Here is a 21987-nt window from a genome sequence, read left to right on the forward strand (position 1 = left end):
CATTTTGAAAAATGAATAAATGTTACCTGGTAACTTAAAAAAAATAGCTTATTTTATCGTTATGAATTAAATAGCTAGGAGTTTAAAAACTGAAACTGGACATTTAGACAAAAGGAGGGTCCATTGGAGATGTTTTTAAATGGATGTATTCATTGAAATGTAATCAAATCTATTTAGTGTTCAATCTGATTTCCTGTTGGAAGAGAAACCTCACCTTGGGTTGGTGAAAAAACAGTTTCCCCCAAATTTGAGGGAATAAAACTGTTCAAATAGCCGCAATTTATTTAAGCTTCTGGAAACTTGTGAAGTTTAACTTCACACATCTTGAACTTGGGAGAACTGTATTCTCCTGAAAAGTAAATTATTACGTGTCCTTCAACGAGAGAAGCACACGTAGAGCTCACCACTCTGGCAGAGGTTCAAAGCAACTGTTAAAGGAGGGAAAGTAACTAGTCGAATCAGAAAATATAATCTGCTTTTATATTTGTCTGCTCGGGCAGAATAATCCAATAAAGTGAGAGAAAGAAAATGGCTGCATTGTCTGTCTACACTTGTCTGGGTGTGAAGTATTGTGAGGCTGAAACAGGTATCCTCAGGAAGTAAAAAGATGAAAACAAACAATCTAGCTGAGAACCCCGTTGAAGGTACCCAGATGCAGGTTTGAGAAGAGGAGGTGCCTCAGTTCTTGTCAATCGTAAATCTTCAAACGGTGGCAGGCTTCCAGCTACATGTGACCCTTGCTCAAAGCCACAGCAAATCTTGCAAGTGCCCCGAATTTGCAAGTACTTACATGCCACCTATATAGCCTCAAATGACCCTCTATTCAGGCTTCCGGTTATGTTTCAAGAATGCCTGATTTCAAGCAATCACTACATCATTCCTGCCAGGTGGGTAACACAAGGAGCTATAACTTATCTGGTAACACTGGGGACCTCAAATGGAACAGAGGTGGGCTCTCTGACATGGAGGGAGGAGGCAAAAGGAGAAGCAGAGACAGACCTTCCCTCACCTGTACACACACATGTACCTATGTGATGGTTCAAGACACACAACGTCAATATCTATCAATTGAGGACAGTTAGGAAAGGCTGTCATCAGGCGGCCCTTGCTTGGCATTGCACAATACCATTTTATATGCACTTCAACACTACACAGTAATATGAGAATGCTATAAAAGGAGCATGGGCTAAAGATGGGTTGGTAAAGAGATGCCTGGAAGGGGAGTTCTTCAAGAGGAGCGAGAAAGGCTTCTTTGTGGGTGTAGAATGCCAAAGTATGTGAAAATAAAGGGGTATTAGTTGGTTGACCCCAGGAAAAGGGTGTGGGTAACTAAGTTTACACAAGGTGGCTTTAAACTTTACATGCCAAGATGGTGGCGAGGGTGGAGCTCCTTCACAGACCTGTTCACCAGTGTACCACTGCTGATGCACTATGCCCCCAACTGCTTAAATTCTCAATTGATTATCAGATGGAGGCTTATGAGATCGCGGTGCAGAATCAAGGGTGGCAAACAGCCAACTCTTGCCTCACTCACGTTGTTGAATGGTGCCAGCTTCCAAAGGCCCGATCCCGGCCTACCTACCACTTCCTTGAACAAGCACCTGAAATGAACACCATGAACCGTCTAAAGTCCAATGAAACTCCTGCTGGTCCTTGTGAAGGACTGAAGATAAGGAGTTGGTGAATGCAAGCATGTGGGTGTTTCTCCAGGGACAGCTCTATGCAAAGTATACGGGTGGGGTTCATGCGGCACCAGCAGAGACTTCACTCGCCTAGCCAAGGGAAGGCTAAACATCTTAACAACTCCACACCTCCTTTCGATCTTGCCTCCGAACATCACACCTCCTCCTAAAGGGGCTAAACAGTAGAACTGACACGTTCTCTCGCGCGAAACATTCATAAATCTTTACGAAGCCCACACTGGCGGCAGCCATCATTTGCACCTAACTGGGCTGCAAGACTAGACTGCATCCAGACTTTACATGTGTACGGGAGCATGGGATCTTGGGAGTGGTCCCCCTGATAACTATAATACTGAAGTGGATTAAGTATCCTGTTTAATTCCTTGAGGCTGCTCTGAGTTATACAACAAGTATCTAAACTGGCTTAAATATATATGTGTATAGAGGCTAGTCCCCCCTGCTCTTCTTTCTGTGAGGTTAGATGTCAACGTGGGGGACACACCAGTTAGGTGTAACCATGCGCTTTATAAAATGCTTTATTATAAATATATATATATATATATATATATATATATATATATATATATATATATATATATATAAAAACTTAACTTGCAATGATATATAAAATTAAAACTAAATAAATACAATATGCCTTCCTAATGTTAGGATTTATGCACCAGCCGACCTGCCAGAATCTAGAGGTACAAATGGAAGCCACATTTCTCTGCAATAAGCATACGTTCCAATAAAGGGCATTTCAATTTCTGCCAAGTCGGTTCGCATAAACAGCCTACTGGCTCTCTCTTCCACTCAGAGTTTAAGGATCTCACAAATGACTGAACCACAGCAATTAAATGCAGGAACTCGTGGCAACATCAACCCTGCTTTCTTCAGTTGTTTCCATGGCAGGCGTGGTGCACTGATGTTGCCGCGTATGGATTCATTCTATACCTTTTATGCACAATGGTTCGTGCAAGATCTCATCACTTGTAGTGTTTTATGTGGTGACTCGGGCTCATCATTGTCTGCAAATGAGGCAGCGCGAGGGGTCTGGTGGCTGGATGTGTTATGTCATCAATCCATATTCTGAGGGTGCCCCATTATATGAATAAGTATCAATTTAGACTAATGAATACCAACCATTATACTTCTGCATGGATGAATCCTGGATAGTGGTGGTAAATCTGATATCGAATTCATCCAAAATGAAGGTTAAGCTTTTTTCATCCGGTAAGGCTCGACTTTCTGTCTAGGGTATGGCTATATACTATACTAACTGTGCTGTTATCCCACTGCTGGCGGAGTCAGTCGAATCACTTGGGTTTTTTCTTCATTAAACTTTTTATTCTATGGTGATGAAAACCACGTTACTCTCTTTGATTTTTTAGCATAGTGGCCCACCTTGGTCCTCTTCTCTCACTAACGGCAGCTAAGCTGCCGTCATCAGTTGGCCTAAATTTGCTGTGTTACCTCTCCGATCAATAGTACCATCTGCTGTCTGTGGAATTAGCAGGCTTTGGGAAGTCTGACTTCATTATTATTGCAGCTTAAAACTTTGCAAAAGCTTTCAATGCAAGCATACATCCAGCTGCATTTGAGATGCAAGAATTATAAGGTGATTGTGTTTCAGCAGCCCACCCCCCCCCCACCCCCACCTGATGGCCGAGTTAAAGGTATCAATCAATCTACATTTGGCTTGCAAGAACAGACTGGCCAAGCTCAACATTTCTTATGTTGAAATCTCTTGAGAAATCTTGTACATTTCTGCTCATCACCAGGATCTATATCTTTGTTGAGAACTGTTCACTCCATTATGTCTTTCCGAAAACAATTGGGCATTATGGCCACCTTAACTCTAGGGATTGTAAAGGGTATTACGAACCTGCAAAAACAGACTGAGAACCCTTGATAGGTGGAGTGTCTCTGGATGAAAGTTTTAAACATTGTTCTACATTATTTCCTAGCTGTGGAGCAGTAAAATTTTTTGTAAAACGTATTAAATTTTGTACTACTATTTTATCATGTGAAAATTGTAATAATTTTAATTAATTATGCAATAAACCATTTTTGACTTTTTTTTTAATTGGAAATCTTCTGAAGGAACATTTTAAATACACTTTTCCTTTCCTGAATGTGTGGTAGACTATGGTTCGTCTCACTACCTTCTATTTACTGTTCTCTATGGAGATTCTCTTTCTTATTTTATTACTCTGCAGATTCTGTCATTTTTCCTATACTGCTTTTGGCATACAGGTAGCCAATGGGTCTGCACACTATTCGATAAGTTAATAAAATAAAATAAATTACAACAGTGGCCCAATTGCTGGAGAAGCCACACAAGCACCATTGACACAGATCCTTCATCTGCTTATAGTAAAATACCTTTGAGTCTCTCGTAACATTTCATAACCGGACTTTTTAGGCAGAAATGTTTATTAAAGAAGCAAAAAGGTTGGTTTTACAAATTGTGTTTGCAACCGAAAAGGTAAAGCTTAATTTTGATAATTTAATTTTGGTTTTAAACGAAAAACAAGCATAATTCGCTTTATGCTTCCAAATTCACTGGAGAACAGAACCAGCACCCAAAGCTGCTTCTATTTACAGAGAGTTTCGTAAAAGGCATCAAAACAATCGCCATCAATAAAAGTGATCCAGTCAGCACTAAATGATACTTTGTGTGTATACAATATTAGATACGTTTTATCAATTGAATTTTAAGTCAGAATATCTGGATCAAGCACATCTTAGTTTAGTACAGATATGTAAACTGATGCAAATGTCTACTAAAGTTGAGAATATTTGACAGTATGTGTCTAAACTTTTACAAATAATCTACTTCTTGCAAAGTAAACCTCTCCGTCTTTCCTGTTACTCTTCTTCCTTCACAATTTCTTTTTGTTTTTTACCTTTTCTTTACCATTATTGTCTCTTAGGCTTCCTTACTATTCAATTGTTCAAGATGTTTAGAATCCATTCTCACTTGTGGGTATACTGGAATGTATTTACTGACAAATGGGCCCTAACTTGTAAATTGCCACCTGCCCACAGTCTATTTTAACGTGCCCACAGGCATCTATGTGCCCTGGGGGTTTTCTCACAGCATAGATTTAAGCCCTAGTGCTCAGGTGTCTCAGTTTAAGTGCCACTGAGCAGCATTTCAGAAATCAATGTGGAAGGAGACTTTTTTCTTAATATAGGCCCTGTGTTTGTCCATTGTATGGTGATTCACACAACATGATGCTTCCTCCTTTGTGGTTGGAATACTTAGATTTTGTAATATTCTTCATCTTGACTAATTATAGCAGTTACCAAATAAAAAACAAAATAAAAAAAGGAAATGGGTGCCTGTTGCTGGGAAACAGGAAGTTGGGCAGCTTCTCATACTACGATGTTGCTCTGGTGCCAGCATGATGGCGTGTTGAGCGATGCCGGAAAGCGTCACAGCTGTGGTTAGTTAAGAAGGGAAAGGCACAACAACTTCTCTTTTGCAGGCTTCATATACACTATAACAGGACAACGTTCACAAGCGTAGAAGGCGGAAGCCACCAGGCAGATGTAGAGGATACGTATTTATTAATAAGTTTTAAATAATACGTTTTAAATAGCACTAAGTGTTGGCTTCTGATTATTTCACAGGTTTGTGGGATAAAGCAAGTGCACAGCTTAAGGAAGAAGGAAAGGGTAGCAGTACTCTAGTCAAATGGGCAAGAACCTGTGTCTGAAACTGTTCGATGGTGACCTCAGAACTGATCAGTGTTCCTGTAGAAGCAAGTACTGGCAAAGCCAATAGGTGTCGCCTTTGAGGACCTATTGGCTTTTCCACGGCTGTCTGCTGATGCTGTGCAGCATTGGCTGAAAGAAATAGAAAAACAAACTGGGAAAAAAAGGTGCGATGACGCAGATGCTATCCACGTCATTTCATGGGTGCACTCTTGCACTCACCACACAAGTGAGTTTCAATTAATTGACGCAGGTGCCATTTTTCCCAATAGAAAGATGGTTCAGCCATTTTCACTAGTGTGAAACCGCTTTCTTGAGGCAGAGCAGTAGGAAGGAATTTGCTGCTAAACCCTTTAAAAAATTCAATCTAAAGGAAAAAGGACCGTGGGCCTGGCTAGAGCAACAGAGGAGCTGGTCGGGGAAGAGGGTGGAGGTGGTGGGATGAAATTTAAAAAATGAAGCCGGATTGGGGAGGGAGGGAAAAAGCAGCACACAAGAGAGAGAGCACCACAGGGAAGAAACACATGAAGGAGAGAGCAACGAAACATGAGGGATGATTGGCGTATGAGAAGTACGCTTGTCAGATCGTGCAGCATACAAGGGACAAAGCAATACACCTCAGGGTGGTATTTAGCTGGTAGTGAAGCACGAGGGCGAGAGCTGAAAAACACAAAGTGCTTAACCAAAAAGAAATGAAGTAGTTCCCTAAAAAAAAGAGAAGTGAATCGATATAAGTCAGCCAATGAAAAGGATGGTAGAGAGGGTACGCTCCAGGGGAGGGGCAAACTCATGAAGTGGGAGGCAATGTAACAAATAAGAAGCAGGCAAATGAGTCACAATAAAGCCAGCCAATGGTAAGCAATGGGAGGGGCAGTAAGCCAGCTGTAAAAATGTTAAGTCCTCAAAAGTTTCTTTCGCAAGCTTGCACTGTCTGGTAGGCAAGATCTAAAAAAGTCAAACTCGTTCTGTATTAGGCCTAAATATTTCTGACCTCAGAGTTTTCCTGAATCAGCTGTAGCTGGGCTCAGATCTCAAGGAAGGTTCAAAGTGCCCACAGTCCTGGGTCTTGCGTTCCAAGGGACCAACCGCTGTATTTCAACATCAGCTGAGTGTTGGCTTCTGGCTGGAGTGCACTGTGGAATCCCATTTTCATGTTTTGCATTTTACATGTATTTGTATGAAAGTACCGAAGTTGTCACAGCAGCACTCCTGGTTTTTATCAGAACACAGCTTCACACTGGCCCTGTGATAAAGAAAAGGAGATGCTTGGAAACCCCATCTTTTCTGAACAGGCTTTATTGGAAGCAGTGTGTTGCGGCACCAAGTCGTGAAGGAAGCTCTTTTGTGTCACAGCGGTGCCTCCTGTATGTTCCAAGTTGTCACAGTTGTGCTTCATGCTAATCCTACCTTGTCTCAGACGCGCTCCCTGCGAGTCTTCCGCTGTCACAGAAGCACACCATGTGAGCCCCATGTTGTCGCAGTTGAGCTCAATGAAAGCAGCGTGTTGTGAGAGCACAGCTTGCTGCAAGGCCTGCATTGTTACAGAAGAGCCACATGGAGGCCTTGTGTTTTGACAGCAACATTCTTTGAAGGCAGTGTTTGCTGGACGTCCTGTGTGTGAAGAACAGAGCTTGCTCAAAATCCCATGTTTTGAGAGCAGTGTTTGCTGACAACCCCATGTTATCACCTCAATGCTACGTGGACAGTCTGCGCTCTCACAATCTTCCTAGATGGTCAGCACGGTCCTAACAGTTTGCCTAGACACTACCAACTATGTAACTTAACCATGCATCTCCACAAGAAAGGTGAGAAGGGACCTTTTACCTCATTAAAGCAGGGCACAGACAGTGGTCGACCTCTTCTTAGGTAACAGGTGAATTAAAGTACAGCAGTTAGGGTCTTTTTTTACATAAATGTTCTGAACAGATCCTCATAACACTTTGGAACATTCAAAATGTACTCATCCAGACTCCAAATTACTAAATTGTATGTTAAACTGGGAACGATTCAATTCTTTGCAGACAAGTGCCAAGGTACTTTCCAAAAATATTACTAACAGAGCATAGAGTATGGCAAGTTTAATACATGGTTTGTGCTTCTTGTTGATGCAGGCAGCAATATAAGACCACATGCAGCACTTCGGAACACTTCAAGCACACAACTTAATACGTATGTATATGAAAAAACTTACAAAGTCACCTCCCCGCCTCTGTGTGATGTCAAAACAGTCTGTAGGACGTTGCGCTGCATAAGAACACCTCTTTGGAAAAAAAGAGGTGTCAGAATTTCACAGTTTCACAGTAGCCAATACAAAATGCTTATCTTTTTTATAATATATGCATCTTTTCTAAAGACTTTTTCCAAATTAATTAATAATGGGAGGCAGAACATATACATAAATACAGGTATCATCATAATGGGTTGATATCTTCCAAAGTAGCCAATATCTTGTCTAAAGCATACCATCGCGGGGTTTGAGCCTATAAGGTTGTTCGGATCTGGAGAGGTACAGTAGGGTTCTAAAGGGATAAATGGCTTCAGGGACCGAAAGTATGCACTTTGGAAACTTTTTGAAACATAACGAAGTGCCTTTATTGGTTGACCAAAGTGGGTTGTACTTCTCATTTCTACCATTCATTCTGAGTTGAGCGAAGATCTTCAGCAGTGTGTGCAACCAAAGGTGAGGGCATTGGAGCAAGCACTAGTACACGAGGCCAGAGTAGTTGGTGGAAGGAGTGAAACTGGTCAGAGGTAGATGAGGTGTAGCCACCTCTCATCAGTCTGGGATTGGCTTGTTCTGTCCAGGAAGGAGGAAGTACCTGTGCAAAAGAGACTTATCTGGGAGGGAATAATGTCTTAGCTTTGAAAGAAGGATGCTGCAGTGATGTGCACTGAGTAAAACATGGTGGCTTGTTTTAAACTGTGCCTTGTGCCATTCTATGACCTTACAGTGAAGTAAAACAGGCTGATGAAGGGGATTACTGCCAACGGTGTAAAGGACACATTATTTGGACACACTCTTGGGTAGAGGGTGAGGCCAGTGGTGTGGGTAGGAGCGAGATACGAGTGAAGTGTACACACTCACTGCAGAGTGCAGAGACACAAAACGGAAAAACACAACCGCTACCTACATTACAATGGCAAGAGTGGAAGTTAATGTCATGGCTAATTGTGTTCAATCTTCCAGCCCTTAATACACACAACTCTCACCCCGAGTACCTGCAAATCTGCAAAGAAAGCCAGTGGTTTTGCAATAATACATTTTCTGGTGAGACCGTCCCTGTCTGTGCACGCTTTTACACTGTGTGTGAATAAACTGAGATGCTTATGCATCAATGTGATTTGATCGATTAACCCAATCAGGAAATACTTTAGACAACCACCTTCTCCCACGGGCCACCTCCTGCAGGGCGGACCGGAAGTAAGCGCCAGTCCCAGCCAGTCTCCCCACCCCCTCTGTGAGCCCCACACACGTCGGCATGACATGTCAGTCCCTTGCAGCTCCTCCCGGGCCTGCAGAGGTAACGAGGCGCGCTCTAATCGCAAGTGACACACGGCGTCTGACTCGAGCCACCTTCCATCAGTGGCATCGCGGCTCGCGCGGGCACGCCTCAGTGCCCACTTCAAGGACACGGAGGTCACGCGGCTGCTGCAGGTACCAGCCCCCCGCGAGGCCTGGCCGCGGCGCGCGCAAAGGCTGCGAGGCTGGTCGACCCTCACCTACAACGCCACTCCCCCCCCCTGTTCGTCCTGGTGCATTCTGAGCGGCTACCAGGGAAAAGAGCGGCTTCAAGTGGGTGCTCAAAGAGGGCCGCATCGACGTCAGCCCACGTCTGCATGTACAACGTGTGGGCGTCTAGCGCGCGGCTCCCAGGGCTCCGCGACTCCTTCGCCGTCCAAGGCTTTCCTTTCACAAAGAGCAGAACTCAGCCTCAGTAACAGGATCCGAATGAAGGATTTGAAAACGTATACATCTTTACAGTTCGTACTTTTAGCGCTCTGGCGAGATTAGCTGTGATCGGTATAAAGATATGTAATTCCACTTCTTCATACCATGTCATAGAGACGTTATTACACTACACAATGCTGTTTGGCAAACTAAGAAGGACTCTATAGTTAACTGAACTAACTCGCCAATTATCCTTAATTCCACTTTCGACAATGTAATTAAAGATTTATGAAGGTCATTGTAACGCATTCCATTTATGATGTGCAAAAATGCACACAATTAGATTGAAAAATGAAGTGTGGAATATCAGCCGACACTACAATTCCCAGAATGCATTAGATTATTGAACTAAAGCCCAGGACACAATCATCTTACCACTGGTCACGAGGAGCCATCTAGTAAAGCTTGTGTACTGACATTAAACTGTTTATGCCACAGAACAACAGCGATACCAGAAACTACAGAGAGGGTCACAGGAAGAAATCGGTCAGCAGGGAGGAACACTAGGGGCAAGCACAAGGGTGTGAGAATGCATCCCACAGGGTCTCTTACCCTGTCTCCTGAAGCACAGTGGGCAATTTAATATCCATCCCCCCACCCACCACCACCACCATAAATGTAGGTACTGTGCATTCTGTCACTTGATGCTTAAGATTTGGTTAAAGGTAGCCCAGTTCCTTCACTGTTGGCTCCAAGATAGTCCTTTAGAGAAGAGAACAAAATAATATAATTCAAGGCCCAGGAATGGAGTATTGCATTGTGTAGTGACACTGACAATGGGAAAAGGATTGCTCTCTTGTTTTTACTACCCCTTGTTGTAAAGCGCTCTGATATCTGCAAAGATCTTGTTCGCGCTATATAAAACTCTCAAATAAATAAATAAATAAAGGATGTGTACTCACCTGGTATTCCTGTATTTCCATGCTTCAAAAGCCGACAAGGTCTTGCTAAGATTCCTGGAAGGTTACAAAAATCTGCTCTGGAAAAGATACATAAGTGGGCTGGCTCAGAGGGTAGCCATCTTCCTTTTCCACAGGAAGAAATGCAGGAGTTTGAGGAGGAGCTCTGTAGAAGTTCTGGAGATGCAAGGGGTCTCCTACGTCCAACGTATGATCAGTCTTTCGTTTTCCAGAAATCGCAAACAGTTACAAATATACACACACGTTCTGGTTCCCAAGAAACACTTTGGGTCACGCTGTCAGAATGAGCTCCAGATGGTTGGCACTATAGCAATGTTACCTCACCGCAAGGGAGGAAATCTCTGTTCTTGTCCTTTAAAGGCCCTACGTGGGAAATTACCCAGGAAGTGTGGAGGAAAATGCAACATCTGTTGAACCCAATGCAAGTTCTGAGTGCAATCCAGAGGGTGCAAAAGATGACTTTTGTTTGTATGCTCCACCGACCCATCCTTGCAGGGTGAAATCGAAAGCGACAACTACCATGCCATCAGTCCTACCATACCATCAGTCCTACCAAAGTATGGTGAACGCCACGAAGTGTCCCATTTTATATCCTGGACACCAACTCACAGCAGAAAGTGGAGTGTCTGTTTGCAAGCCCTGGTGGCCACCTATGCACGATGACATGGACTCTCTTGCCAACCGAACCACAATGACCCCGTTTGCACAGTTACACAGAATCTAGCATGAACTGCACAAAATCACTGTCAAAACCCCCAGACTATGCAATAACGGATCCACCCACATTCCAAAGCAGTGCGAACTCATAAACTGCTACCGCATCTCCAAAGGAAGACGTTATGGGACTGCTCCCAAGATCTGGATCGCTTTCTTCACAAACTGTGATTATGATATCCACAGGGTTAAATTGATTGGAGTGCCTGCACTTCTCCTCTCGAGGGCACAAAAGAGCATCTTCTCACAAGGCTTGAGCGCCTACTCCATAAGATGAAGTGGCAATTAGTCTTAGCCCCCAAAACCCTTGTTACCTCTTCCAGAAAGTGAAATTAATTACTCACTTCCAGTGCCATAATCTGTGCAGGATTACATGGGACGGTTGTCAGCTAACAAGACCCAAAAGATTCCCCCGAAGGCTGAACTGCAGGATCCGCTCCACATGTAGTTTCTGCTCACAAGCCCGGATCAACACCTCTTCGGAGTTAAATGTATATTCGCTCTTAAGCCTTGATCCACAACTTCAAAGGGTTATCTGAAGTTTCTGCTCCTAAACCCTGATCAACAGCACCAACGAGTTAAATGTAGTGTCTGCTCCCAACACCTGATCCACAATTTAAGGGTTAAATGTAGTATCCACTCCCAAGCCCTGATCAACGCCTCCACATGGTTACATTTAGTACCCACTCACAAGTCCTGATCCACAACTTCAAAGAGTTAAATGTAGTATCCTCCACTAATCCGTGATCAGTTAATCCTTGCCGTCAAAGAGACTATCTTCTTCCAATATCTTTGTCGCCATCTCACAGGACAAAATGGAACAGACTCCCAGCTCCAAAGGCCAAATCAAAACAACACCAGAGGGATAAGAGTATTCATTTCCATATTCAGGACCCCACCTCTAGAGGGTCAAATGCAGCTTCCGCTCCAGGGTCTGTCCGCCACTTCCACATGGTGAAAGAAGATATTCAATCCCAAGCCTGATGACGACCCTTGATCATCACCTCCACATGGGAGCAAGAGTATGCACTTTGGGACTCCTGATCGCCACCTGCGCAGCTGGAACTGGAATTAGTATCGACTCCCGGCCCCCGACTTCCACCTCCACTGGATGAGCCACGAAGAGTATGTGCTCCTAGCCACTGATAGCGGCTTCCGCAGAGTTACAAAGACTGGACTGATATCTCCCAAGGCTCGAACGTCACAACCCCATGATGGGAGGGCATCTTAAACTCCTTGTCTTATAGGATGATGCCCGCTCATTGAAACAGGGTTTAAAGAAACACACCCACAGTTTCACACCAGTGAAGAGGGATGTAGGACCCAAAAATCGCTGTCTGGAACGATCCTGGTGGCAGACAGATGGGACTTGTCTTAATTGGATGAAGAAAGCCAGCACACAAAAATAAGAATACTCACGCCCTAGTGGGCAGCACTTTAGTTGATCGTCGGCTGATAATTCTCCATTGCCAGCCCATATGGTGACAGGTGGCCGAGCAGCCAGAGAGCCCACGTCTCCTATTTTTAAAAAAAGACTAATCTCTTTCCAGTTTTGTCTTGGGGCGGGTGTGAGTGGGAGATCTGTATAATCTTTTAATCAGCCCCACTCTGACAGACACTAATACAGACACTTATGCCACTGTAACAAACGGACATACACACAATCACAGGTGTTAACACAGAGACAGACACGTTAGCACATGGATGTGCAACAGAAAAACCCACAGCGTCTAAAGCCTACCACTGGGATTTGTGTAACAGTTTCACAATATGTTTTTTCTTATACAAATAAAAAGAACTTACTCTACATGTGTTGTGGTGTGTTATCTAACGTTATACTTGGCTCATCTAGAATAGTAGAAAAATAGCATATATTACAACGATATTCCCTCAGTCCGATTAAGACTTTTAATCCAGCTAAAAACTTCAGGATGGTAGTTCAGGCCCATATTATTATTATCATTATCATAATGATCATCCACCGACTTGTGTTTTGAAAACCTTGGTAATCCAAGGACGAGCCCATAGCAGGTGCTACTCAATAGACATCAATATCCTCCTGGAGCAATTTAAAAGAAGACTATGACAAAAGTCATCCAGGAACAACAACCTGTCACTTTACAGAAAGCTTGATAGCAGCAATTATTACTGCAGAACATTTGTCAGAAACTATAAGGTTAACTGACTAGAATTGTTTTGAAAATCTTAATCGAATGTTGATACTAGAGAAGAACAGAAATTAAGCTAATGAAATGTCTTATTGCCATTGGTAGTCTGAGGCTTGCAGCTGACTGGTATCTGGTTATTCTAAGTCTGCACATATAACTCACAATCTCGAGGGACAGCTCTGGAAAACTACAGTTTGAGATTGTGTGTCTGTCTTAAAAAAAACTTTGTCTTAAGCACGGCAACGTATTTGAGGAAAACACTGAAGGTATAGGGGCACTATAGGCGCGATAACTCATCTTTTCATCTGAACACAGTTGTGCGTACAAATAGCTGAAGTGATACCTCACTAAATTTTAGGGGTTGCAAGCTTAAACCTTAAAAAAACTTTCAGTGGGCGGCACTTACTTTTCTTGGTCTAATCTTCCCTGACCCATAAGCTTTTTGAAGACATCTAAAACTGGCAAAAATCACTATATAAAATGAGCACCACAATAGTTAAAAATCTTTCTCTTTAAGCATTTTTAGGTCGAGCGTAGCGATGGACCTTTTGTCGGCGTGTTTGGAGGAATCTGAGACAGCGTACAGGCACGAGCCTCGCTGTCTCAGATTCCTTCTCGAGGGCGCGCACGGCGCCGTGCACATCCCGCCTCGGAAGCTCCATCCCGCAAGTAAGCCTCTCGCCTCTGTCAATCACGCGCGCGCGCACACAGCCACACTCACGCATGCACACACAAACACGCACACACATACGCAGGCAAACACACACGCAGGCACACAGGCATACACACACGCGCACACAGACACACATACCGTCGCCGCACCCCACCCCGCCCCACTTACCGCGTCAGCGGCCTCAGCCGCCACTCCTGACTACAAACAGACAAACGGGCAGACAGACACTCGCCTACACACCACCCCCACCCACCCACCACCACCACCAACCAGTCATCGTGCTATTTTAACACACACACACACACACATACATACACACGCATACACACACGCGCGCACACATCCCCCTCAAACCCCACTTACCAGGTTCTTCTTGCGTGTCCCTCGGCAGCCAGCGGGTCATTCCGGGTAACAGGCGGGGGCCGCGGGGCTCACCACGAGCACGGGAGCCCCGCTAGCTAACATGGAAATCCTCCGGCAGCCACAGGAGCGCCTGCTACCTGTTTTTGTCCGGCCCCGCCCGCGTCCCAACAAAGCTTGCCTGACTTCCTGTTGAAGCCGGGCTGCGGCGGTGAGTTTGCTTGTTTAAAATTATATTTGCATGCGGTCATAATTGGTGGGTACTTTATTTATCCAAAGGCTGAACCAGAGGAGCTTCTGAAAACGAATGTATTTCCCCCATATTTTGACAGTGACAGCACAGCGTGCACAGACCCACCGTCAACAGACCGTGTACAGCTCCTACAGGCTACCTCCTGCCGGCGCGGACAGCCGCGCCGGCAAAAGCCGTTGATAATCCCCCAGGAACGTCGGAATACCTTCTCCTGCTCTTTATTTAGACAGTTCTACAGACGCTGGCTTTTCACTGACGAGACCACTCGATTGTGCTTGATTTCAAATATATGTCCCTTTTAATAGTCCCTTCCGGTTCATTTTGGGAACGGATGGCATGTCGTTTGTTTCAACGAGCCTTTCGAAGTTTGAGCTGTTCTCTCATTCGAGTGTTCTCACCGGTCCCAGCTCACATTCACCAAGATCACTTATGGCCTTTCTCATTCACGCTGTATGTCAGCAGGCGGGAGCCCTGCTTTGTACCCCGTGGCCGTGACCCCTTGGGCTGCTGCGCTGCTTCCACTCTGGGCCGCCGGACCCGTCTTACAGCCCAGCCTCCGCACCCCACTTTCAAAGGAAAATCTTGTTTCTAGGGTGGTAAATCAGAAACAACGGTGTGTGCGTGGTCAGTGAGAAAAAGCAAAAGAACCACACCAAAGTGCATAATATTTTGGAATGTTTTAAGGTTGTCTCAGCCTATCATGATCTTGGAGAGCTGCATCTTGTGGCACGGGTGTTTACACTAACCTCGCCCCAAAGCTTAAGTGGCGCCAGCTCCTCCTTCCTCAGCAGGGCACCTCGGGGAGCTCATGCTTTCGCTTTGGAGTTTTGCTCTATCGCCCAGCTCCTGCTTCCGTGCGCGTTGACCTCTGGCACAGCGCTGCGGGGGGCTGGAGTCGGCGTCAAGGCGCTCAGGAGGCGCCTTGTTACTTGTTTAAGGTTGTTTCTCATTGATCTATTCAGTTGTTGGCTGTTCAGCTTCCGCTCCAAGCCCTCCACCACCCCCCCACCACCACCATCTCCCGCCTGTCCAGTTTTTTTAATCTCACCATGCTATCCTCCCACCACAACATGCGCCTGTATTTGTATATTGTGGTAATTTTTTTTAAATACATTTTTATTTGAAATGGCCTACTGCAACATTAAGTTTGTTAACGTTGGCTCATGAATTTCTGCATTCTGTAACAGCGTGAATTTCATTAACTAAAATACTAGTGAAATAAAAAAAGACCAATTTTGCACGAAATGTTACTGATGCTGCCACGGGCCACTCTTTGGAGGACGTGACTGGCACCACTTGGCAGCTGTCTAGCAGTTCACCCCTTCCTCTGCCTCTCAACACAACAAAAACGCCTCCCGTCCCAACAAGGCGGCGTGAGCCACAGCCGACCCGGCCACCATCCTTCACCTAGATTCTCAATCCCCTGCCCCGCACAGCTATTGGCCACACGGTTAACCCTTCCCGTCTGCTTATAAGGGGATGTGTGCAGACTGCAACCACCTCCTGCTCTGGAATGTCTGCTCACTAGAGCTCAAAGAGCCGGATAGCAGCACACGGGACGCAGGCTAAAAATTTACCTATGATCAGGCTCTCTCATAATGTTTTTTGTTTGCACGCATTTGCAATGCAATAGGTTTCGCATTTGCAAAAGTTTAAGATATTGGCACTGTACATGACAATGCCTTTTATTTTCCTGTTTTAAAAACAACACATAAATAAAAGGCATTGTCATGCACATTGCCAATAGCTCAAACTCACATAAATGCGAGACCTATTGCATTGCAAATGCTTGTTTTCTTTGTATTGACTTGCAGAATTTTATGATTTAGCCAATGTTATGGCTTCATGTATTTCTAGTGTATCTAATGTACATAAATGTTGTACTGAAATATAATTTGTGAGTGTTCTTGTACAGTACTTACGAAAAAAATTGACAGGTAAAGGTTCTCACTATATAAAACAGCACAACTGAGAGGGACTTTTCCTATCTGAATTCCAGGTGTGGTTTACCTGTTTGGTGCTGCATAGCTCCAGTTGAGCAGGTAAACACCAACATTTCGAATAGAGATGCAGACAATATTTAGTTGCATCTTTTGTCGTTGCTGTTATTTTGCAGTCATTGTCCTTATAAGAACGTCCATCAACGGTTTGTCAAGAGTCTTTACTGTAAAGATAACTCCAAGAGGGGGATTCTTATATTATCATTGTTATCAGTCCATATTAAACTGAGACTAGTGCTACTAGCTGCCGAATTAACAGTAGCCATAGTAATGGCAGTATCAGTATTTGGTTAACACACGTTTACCACTGGAAGAGCCTTCGATTAATGTGGGCTGTGTCGAATATGCATTCCTATACGACACTGAGATTTAGCGCACATCGGGTTCAAGTTAAGGGAGATACATTGTGTCAACTGTGTTGAGAAGAGTTGTTTGTGAGAAGCTGGCTTGGAGTTGCTGTCTAGGAGTTGACTTCAACAACTTAATGATGTATTAGCTAGGTTGGCTCGCAATATCCTTCCAAGTATGGCAGAGAGAATGTTATTCCTTATAATACATAGTCACACCATCACCCTTCCCACAGACATCTTAAATTCTTGGTGTTGCTCCTTCATATGAAAGAGGTGGTATGGCTGCAGACGTGAAGTTTAAAAGCGGAATCTGTAGTGCAAAATTCCAAACTCCAAAAGGCAGTAAGTAACCTGTTGCAAAAACATATTAGATTTAGTTTCATGTAAATCAGATTTAAAATGGGCTGACGCTCAGAATGCACTGCAACAAGCAGAGATTCTTTATTTCCAGTAGTAAACTATGTACAAAAAATAAACGTGTTGTTGTAAATCTCTCCTTTCTGCTGACCACTGTTCATTTTAGGAAAATTGATTATAATAGTACAAAGCCAGTTCTCCTTTTCATTCAAACTGCTGCTACAATGATGCGTTCACCTTGGCTGCTTGCTCTGGCAGCAGGCACTGTGATGTCACAAATATATTGTAATTAAGTTATTACAGTTGATCAGCTGCACCATTTTCTTGTTACTGATGTCTTTTCTTAATAGATACATCACAAGTCTACTGTAATAAGGAAATTAAAGACAGAATTTTATACTGAAATTGCATCTTCCCATATATTATAAGACCATATTACACGTTACTCATTATGTACTTTTATATAACATGTTGACTTTGAGTCAGTTAGCGTGAAAAGCTGTTTTCTTTGAAGTGCTGTTAACAAAGGGCACTGATTGAAATGTGAAAATTTTTTAGGTTTTGTTTATCTTATGAGAATAAATTGATGATAAACCAACAGACAATGGAGAGGGCTAGTTATTTAGGCGATTCTTTGGTTGCAGCGTTCGAACCCTATAATAATGGATTTACCACACTTGCCATATAATTTCGTCCATAAATTACATAACTTGCAGATTTCACAAAAAATGTTGTTTCTACCTCAAATGGATGAAAATAATATCAACATTAAATGTGCCACATAATTTGCCTTTTTCCATTTGTATAGCATTGCCACTTAACTTTGACCTACATGCAGCAAAATCCTAGTGTCCTGACAATGGTAAAACGCTGATGAGTTGTGTGGGGCTGTCCTGTCATTACGATGATGAAGTCCATAAGTCCATATTTCACTGGGAATTGTGAAATATTTTCCATATTTCACAGTTCCCCGTGAAACATGGATTTTTTTATACCACTACATTTTGTACAATAATAGCAACAAAACATGTAACACAAACTAACACACACACATAGACGTGGAGGATGAAATATGCTATTCATTGCCATTGCCATTGTTGAGTGTGGGTAGGGACCAATATTCACAGGAGGAAAAGAGGCAGGGTCGAGTGGGCTAGTGAGCCTCCCCTTCCTTAACAATGGCAATAAACAGCATAATGCACTCTAGGCTTCTGCATATAGGGTTTATTCTATGGCATTTTTCGGTCTTCTGGATTTAAAAAACAGTCTGTAACCAAAACAAGGAGTCAATGGGAGCTAAATTTGAGCATGAGCCAAAATCACTTTGAAGAGTCCTTGAGGTTATTGGAAGAGTTGTTTCCTTGTATAAAGTAATTGTAAAATGAAATCTAAGAGGACATATGCAGTACTTTTCCATTGTCCTGTTTGTGGTACCATGGTAATAAGCTGGGATGCAACTTTTTGCTCTGTAGTATAAATGTGTGGTTGTTAGTGCAATTGCTGTAAATAAAATTTTATTGAACCACATTTCAATCTACAGTTTACTGTCATGGCATACATTTACATATATATAAATATACATATGTATGTATGTGTGTGTATATATAGCTATGGTTTACAAGTCCTTTCCATTGAAAATGTTTTTATTGATTGTCTTATGACTTCTGACCTTGTGGACTGGTATGTATGAAACTTCCCAATCTAATAAATCAATCAGCTACGTCTCGGCATGCCAAGTTTCGTGAAGATCCGTCCACAGGAAAAAAAGTTAAAATGGGAGGTGAAAAAGTGACTCATTTCCTCTTTTAGCTCCCATAGGAAATTTTGCTGAAAGATAGAGAAAAAAAAACACTGAATGGATTTAGATCAAACTGAGTAGTATTTTACTCTGAACGTGTGCTTTTATTTATTTGATGTAAGACATTCAGTAGTTTTGGGATATTAAAAAAAAGGGTCGGGCAAGATTTAAAAGGTTAATGCTTTTGCATATCTTGTCAGACAAAAATCCATTTTTTTATTTGCTTATAAGGTTAGCTCTGTTTGACAAATATGCCTGAAATCTGACAGACAGTACATTCAGATATGACTATTGGCATTTGGCATATCCATGGGAGAGGGGGTAGTTCAAAAAAGGAAGGCAGCAAAGAAAGTGTTCGTTTGCTAATAGGTTTGCACTGTATGATAAATCTGCACACAATTTGGCAAAAACTAGGAAGGGTTCATTTTATATTGGTATGTCAAATGTTGTGCCAATTCACAAGAGGGAGCATAGTTAAACGGTCAATACACTTTTTATTTACTTATCACTGTGGCACTGTTGATCAATCTGTGTCAAGTGTGACAAGTAGTTACCAAGTAATACCCAGTGAAGATATATGCGGTTTCATGAAGATCCAGTGGGGGCTCAGCTGTAAAGGAGAGGGTCAAAAATATTTTTAATTTACTAATAATGTTTGCATCGTTTTATGGATGCAGGAAGTTTGAGAGTGAGCCTATCCTTTTACTTCTTCTAGTGTTTCTACGTTTGTGCAGATCGACCGAGGGAGTTAAAATTGTGTGGCAAAGAGCGTTTATTTGCTAATAACATTGCCACTGTTTGATAAATTTGCACAAAATTTGGCAGACGTTTGGAAGGATTGTTTTTTGATTTGTATGTCAATTGTTGTGCCAATCCATCACGGTAGAGGGCAAAGTTAAAAGTGGGAGGGGGGAGATACCATTTTCAGCTCCATATAACACTGCAAAGTTTGACGAATCTGCATCAAAAGTAGAAAGCGGTAAGTAAGTTACATCCAGTGCAGGAATTTCAGGTTTTTTTTGCAGGTCCAGTGGAGCATAGGAGTTAAAGAGGGGGGGGTGAAAACATTTTTGGTTTGCTAATAACTTTGGCACCATCTGAAGGATCTGCATGAAATCTGCCAGAGACTCTGTATGTTTAGTCTACTCTTAATGTTCTCAATTTCGTGTAGGTACATCAAGGAGGCCATCGTTTGACACTGTTTAAAAAATCCACACAAAAGTTGGCAGATGTTTAATGAGTTTAGCTAACTATTGACTGTCAAGTTTAAGCAAATCCGTTGCGTGTTGTGGCGGGTCAATTATGCTAGGGCAAAACAAAAAGAATTGCATTCACTAATAACTCTGGTGCTTTTGGATTAATCTGCATTAACTTTCGCTGTTAGCAAATTAAGCCTGGTGCAAGGTCAGGAAAGCCCTGTAACCAACCTTCTCTGTACACAGAAGGTGGCAGTGGGGTACAGGGCATAGCCAAAGGATGCGCAAAGCACAGAATGGGCACATGGCACGCTGTGGCCAGGGCGGGTTTGGCGCAGGGACTAGCCCTGCAGCACAAAGCCAAAGGCCATGCACACCGTGGGTTGGATGGCCTTGGTACGTTACGAGCAGGCCACGGCAGCAAGCCCCACCACCATGCGCGGACAAAGGCCTTGTGTAGGTGTGGCTGAAAAATAAATCATTAAAAATTTAAATTCACTGAAAAAAGTTAAAAAGTGATTTAAGATTTTGTCTCAAGCTTGTCACACTACTAAAATCCACTAATTATGGTTAGCAATGCACAGAACATATACCATAACTTGCGTCGACCGCGAAGGCTCTACATAGCAATTTGGCAAAGGTACAGAAACAAACAAAGGAGCAATCAAGAGTACAGCACGGCACCATGGCAGGTGGCGTGAGTTATGGCGTGTGTTGTATGCGCATTGCAAACCATAACTAACGAATTTCAGAGGTTTGACAAATTTGAACCAGAACCATAATTCACTTTTTAACCGTGTTTTTCAGTGAGTATATATAATATTAGATATATATATGTGTGTGTGTGTGTATATATATATATATATAAATACATTTATATACACACATATATATGTATACATATATATGTTATGTATCTGAGAAGAGTTTTGAGCGCAATATATATATATATATATATATATATATATATATATATATATGAATGAGCAAACGCACTTGTGCTTTTGAAGGGGCACACCACGGCACTCCAACCATCCGGTTTTCTTGGCCCCCATGCAGCTTCAAAGCCTCTCATCTGGATTAATCACAGGTCCGGTCCGACGCGTTTCGGGGCCAAAGCGCACCCTCCTCATGGACTCAAACAAAGAGGCTTGCTAGACTCGCTTTCGTAATTTCAACACCATTTTTATTGAACTAATGACTAATGTGACAAGAGGCATGTCACCTACTCAAGGATAATATGTATACGTGCTTTCACGGACTACATCTCCCAGCAATCCTGGCAGATGAAACTAGATAAGCCACACCCACTAAGGGCGGACTATTTCATTCATATATATGCTCATTCATATATATATATATATATATATATAGAGAGAGAGAGAGAGAGAGAGAGAAAAAGAAAGAGAGATTAGAAATAGATATAACTACACTGATAAAACACAATTATTTTATGATTCAGATTGAACCTATAAAAAACAAAGGGAAAATGATTTAGCTGAAGTGTATACAAAGCACTGTATGGCAAGAGGTCGGGATGCATAGATCTAGGAGCACCACACTAACTAGGCAAGATAGTTAGAAATAGGAGATGTCTTGTTATTCCCCAAACACATACACAAAGTGCCTTTATAGCATTTTGTGGGTGTCGCACACTACTCTGTAATTTCATTACCGCTGAAATGACAAATTCTCGTAATAAGGTGGTGTTGATTTATAGAAAATATCTGACACCCATATGGGAAAGCCAAGGGGCAGCAGCTCTAATTGATGACAAAGTTCTGTCTATTTATGAAATGCAGTGCATAAACCCAATAGAAGCCCATCTGGCGGAGTTCCATCTT

The 21987-nt window shown here is 42.8% G+C and overlaps 1 protein-coding gene across 6 annotated transcripts in view; it reads right to left on the minus strand.

The window, feature by feature from the left end:
- The window catches only part of RXRA (retinoid X receptor alpha), a 468131-nt gene that overhangs the window by 105629 nt on the left and 340515 nt on the right, over positions 1 to 21987 (minus strand). For 5 of the 6 annotated variants that reach the window (XM_078641941.1, XM_078641942.1, XM_078641943.1 and 2 more), the window contains one exon: positions 7597 to 7665. The exons of the other annotated variant lie outside the window; for it this stretch is intronic. In XM_078641941.1, the coding sequence (XP_078498067.1) occupies positions 7597 to 7665 (69 nt within the window). The remainder of the gene's footprint in view (positions 1 to 7596; positions 7666 to 21987) is intronic. 6 annotated transcript variants of the gene reach the window in all.

This window comes from Lissotriton helveticus, chromosome 5_1, assembly GCF_964261635.1.
Source record: "Lissotriton helveticus chromosome 5_1, aLisHel1.1, whole genome shotgun sequence".
Taxonomy (NCBI): Eukaryota; Metazoa; Chordata; class Amphibia; order Caudata; family Salamandridae; genus Lissotriton; species Lissotriton helveticus.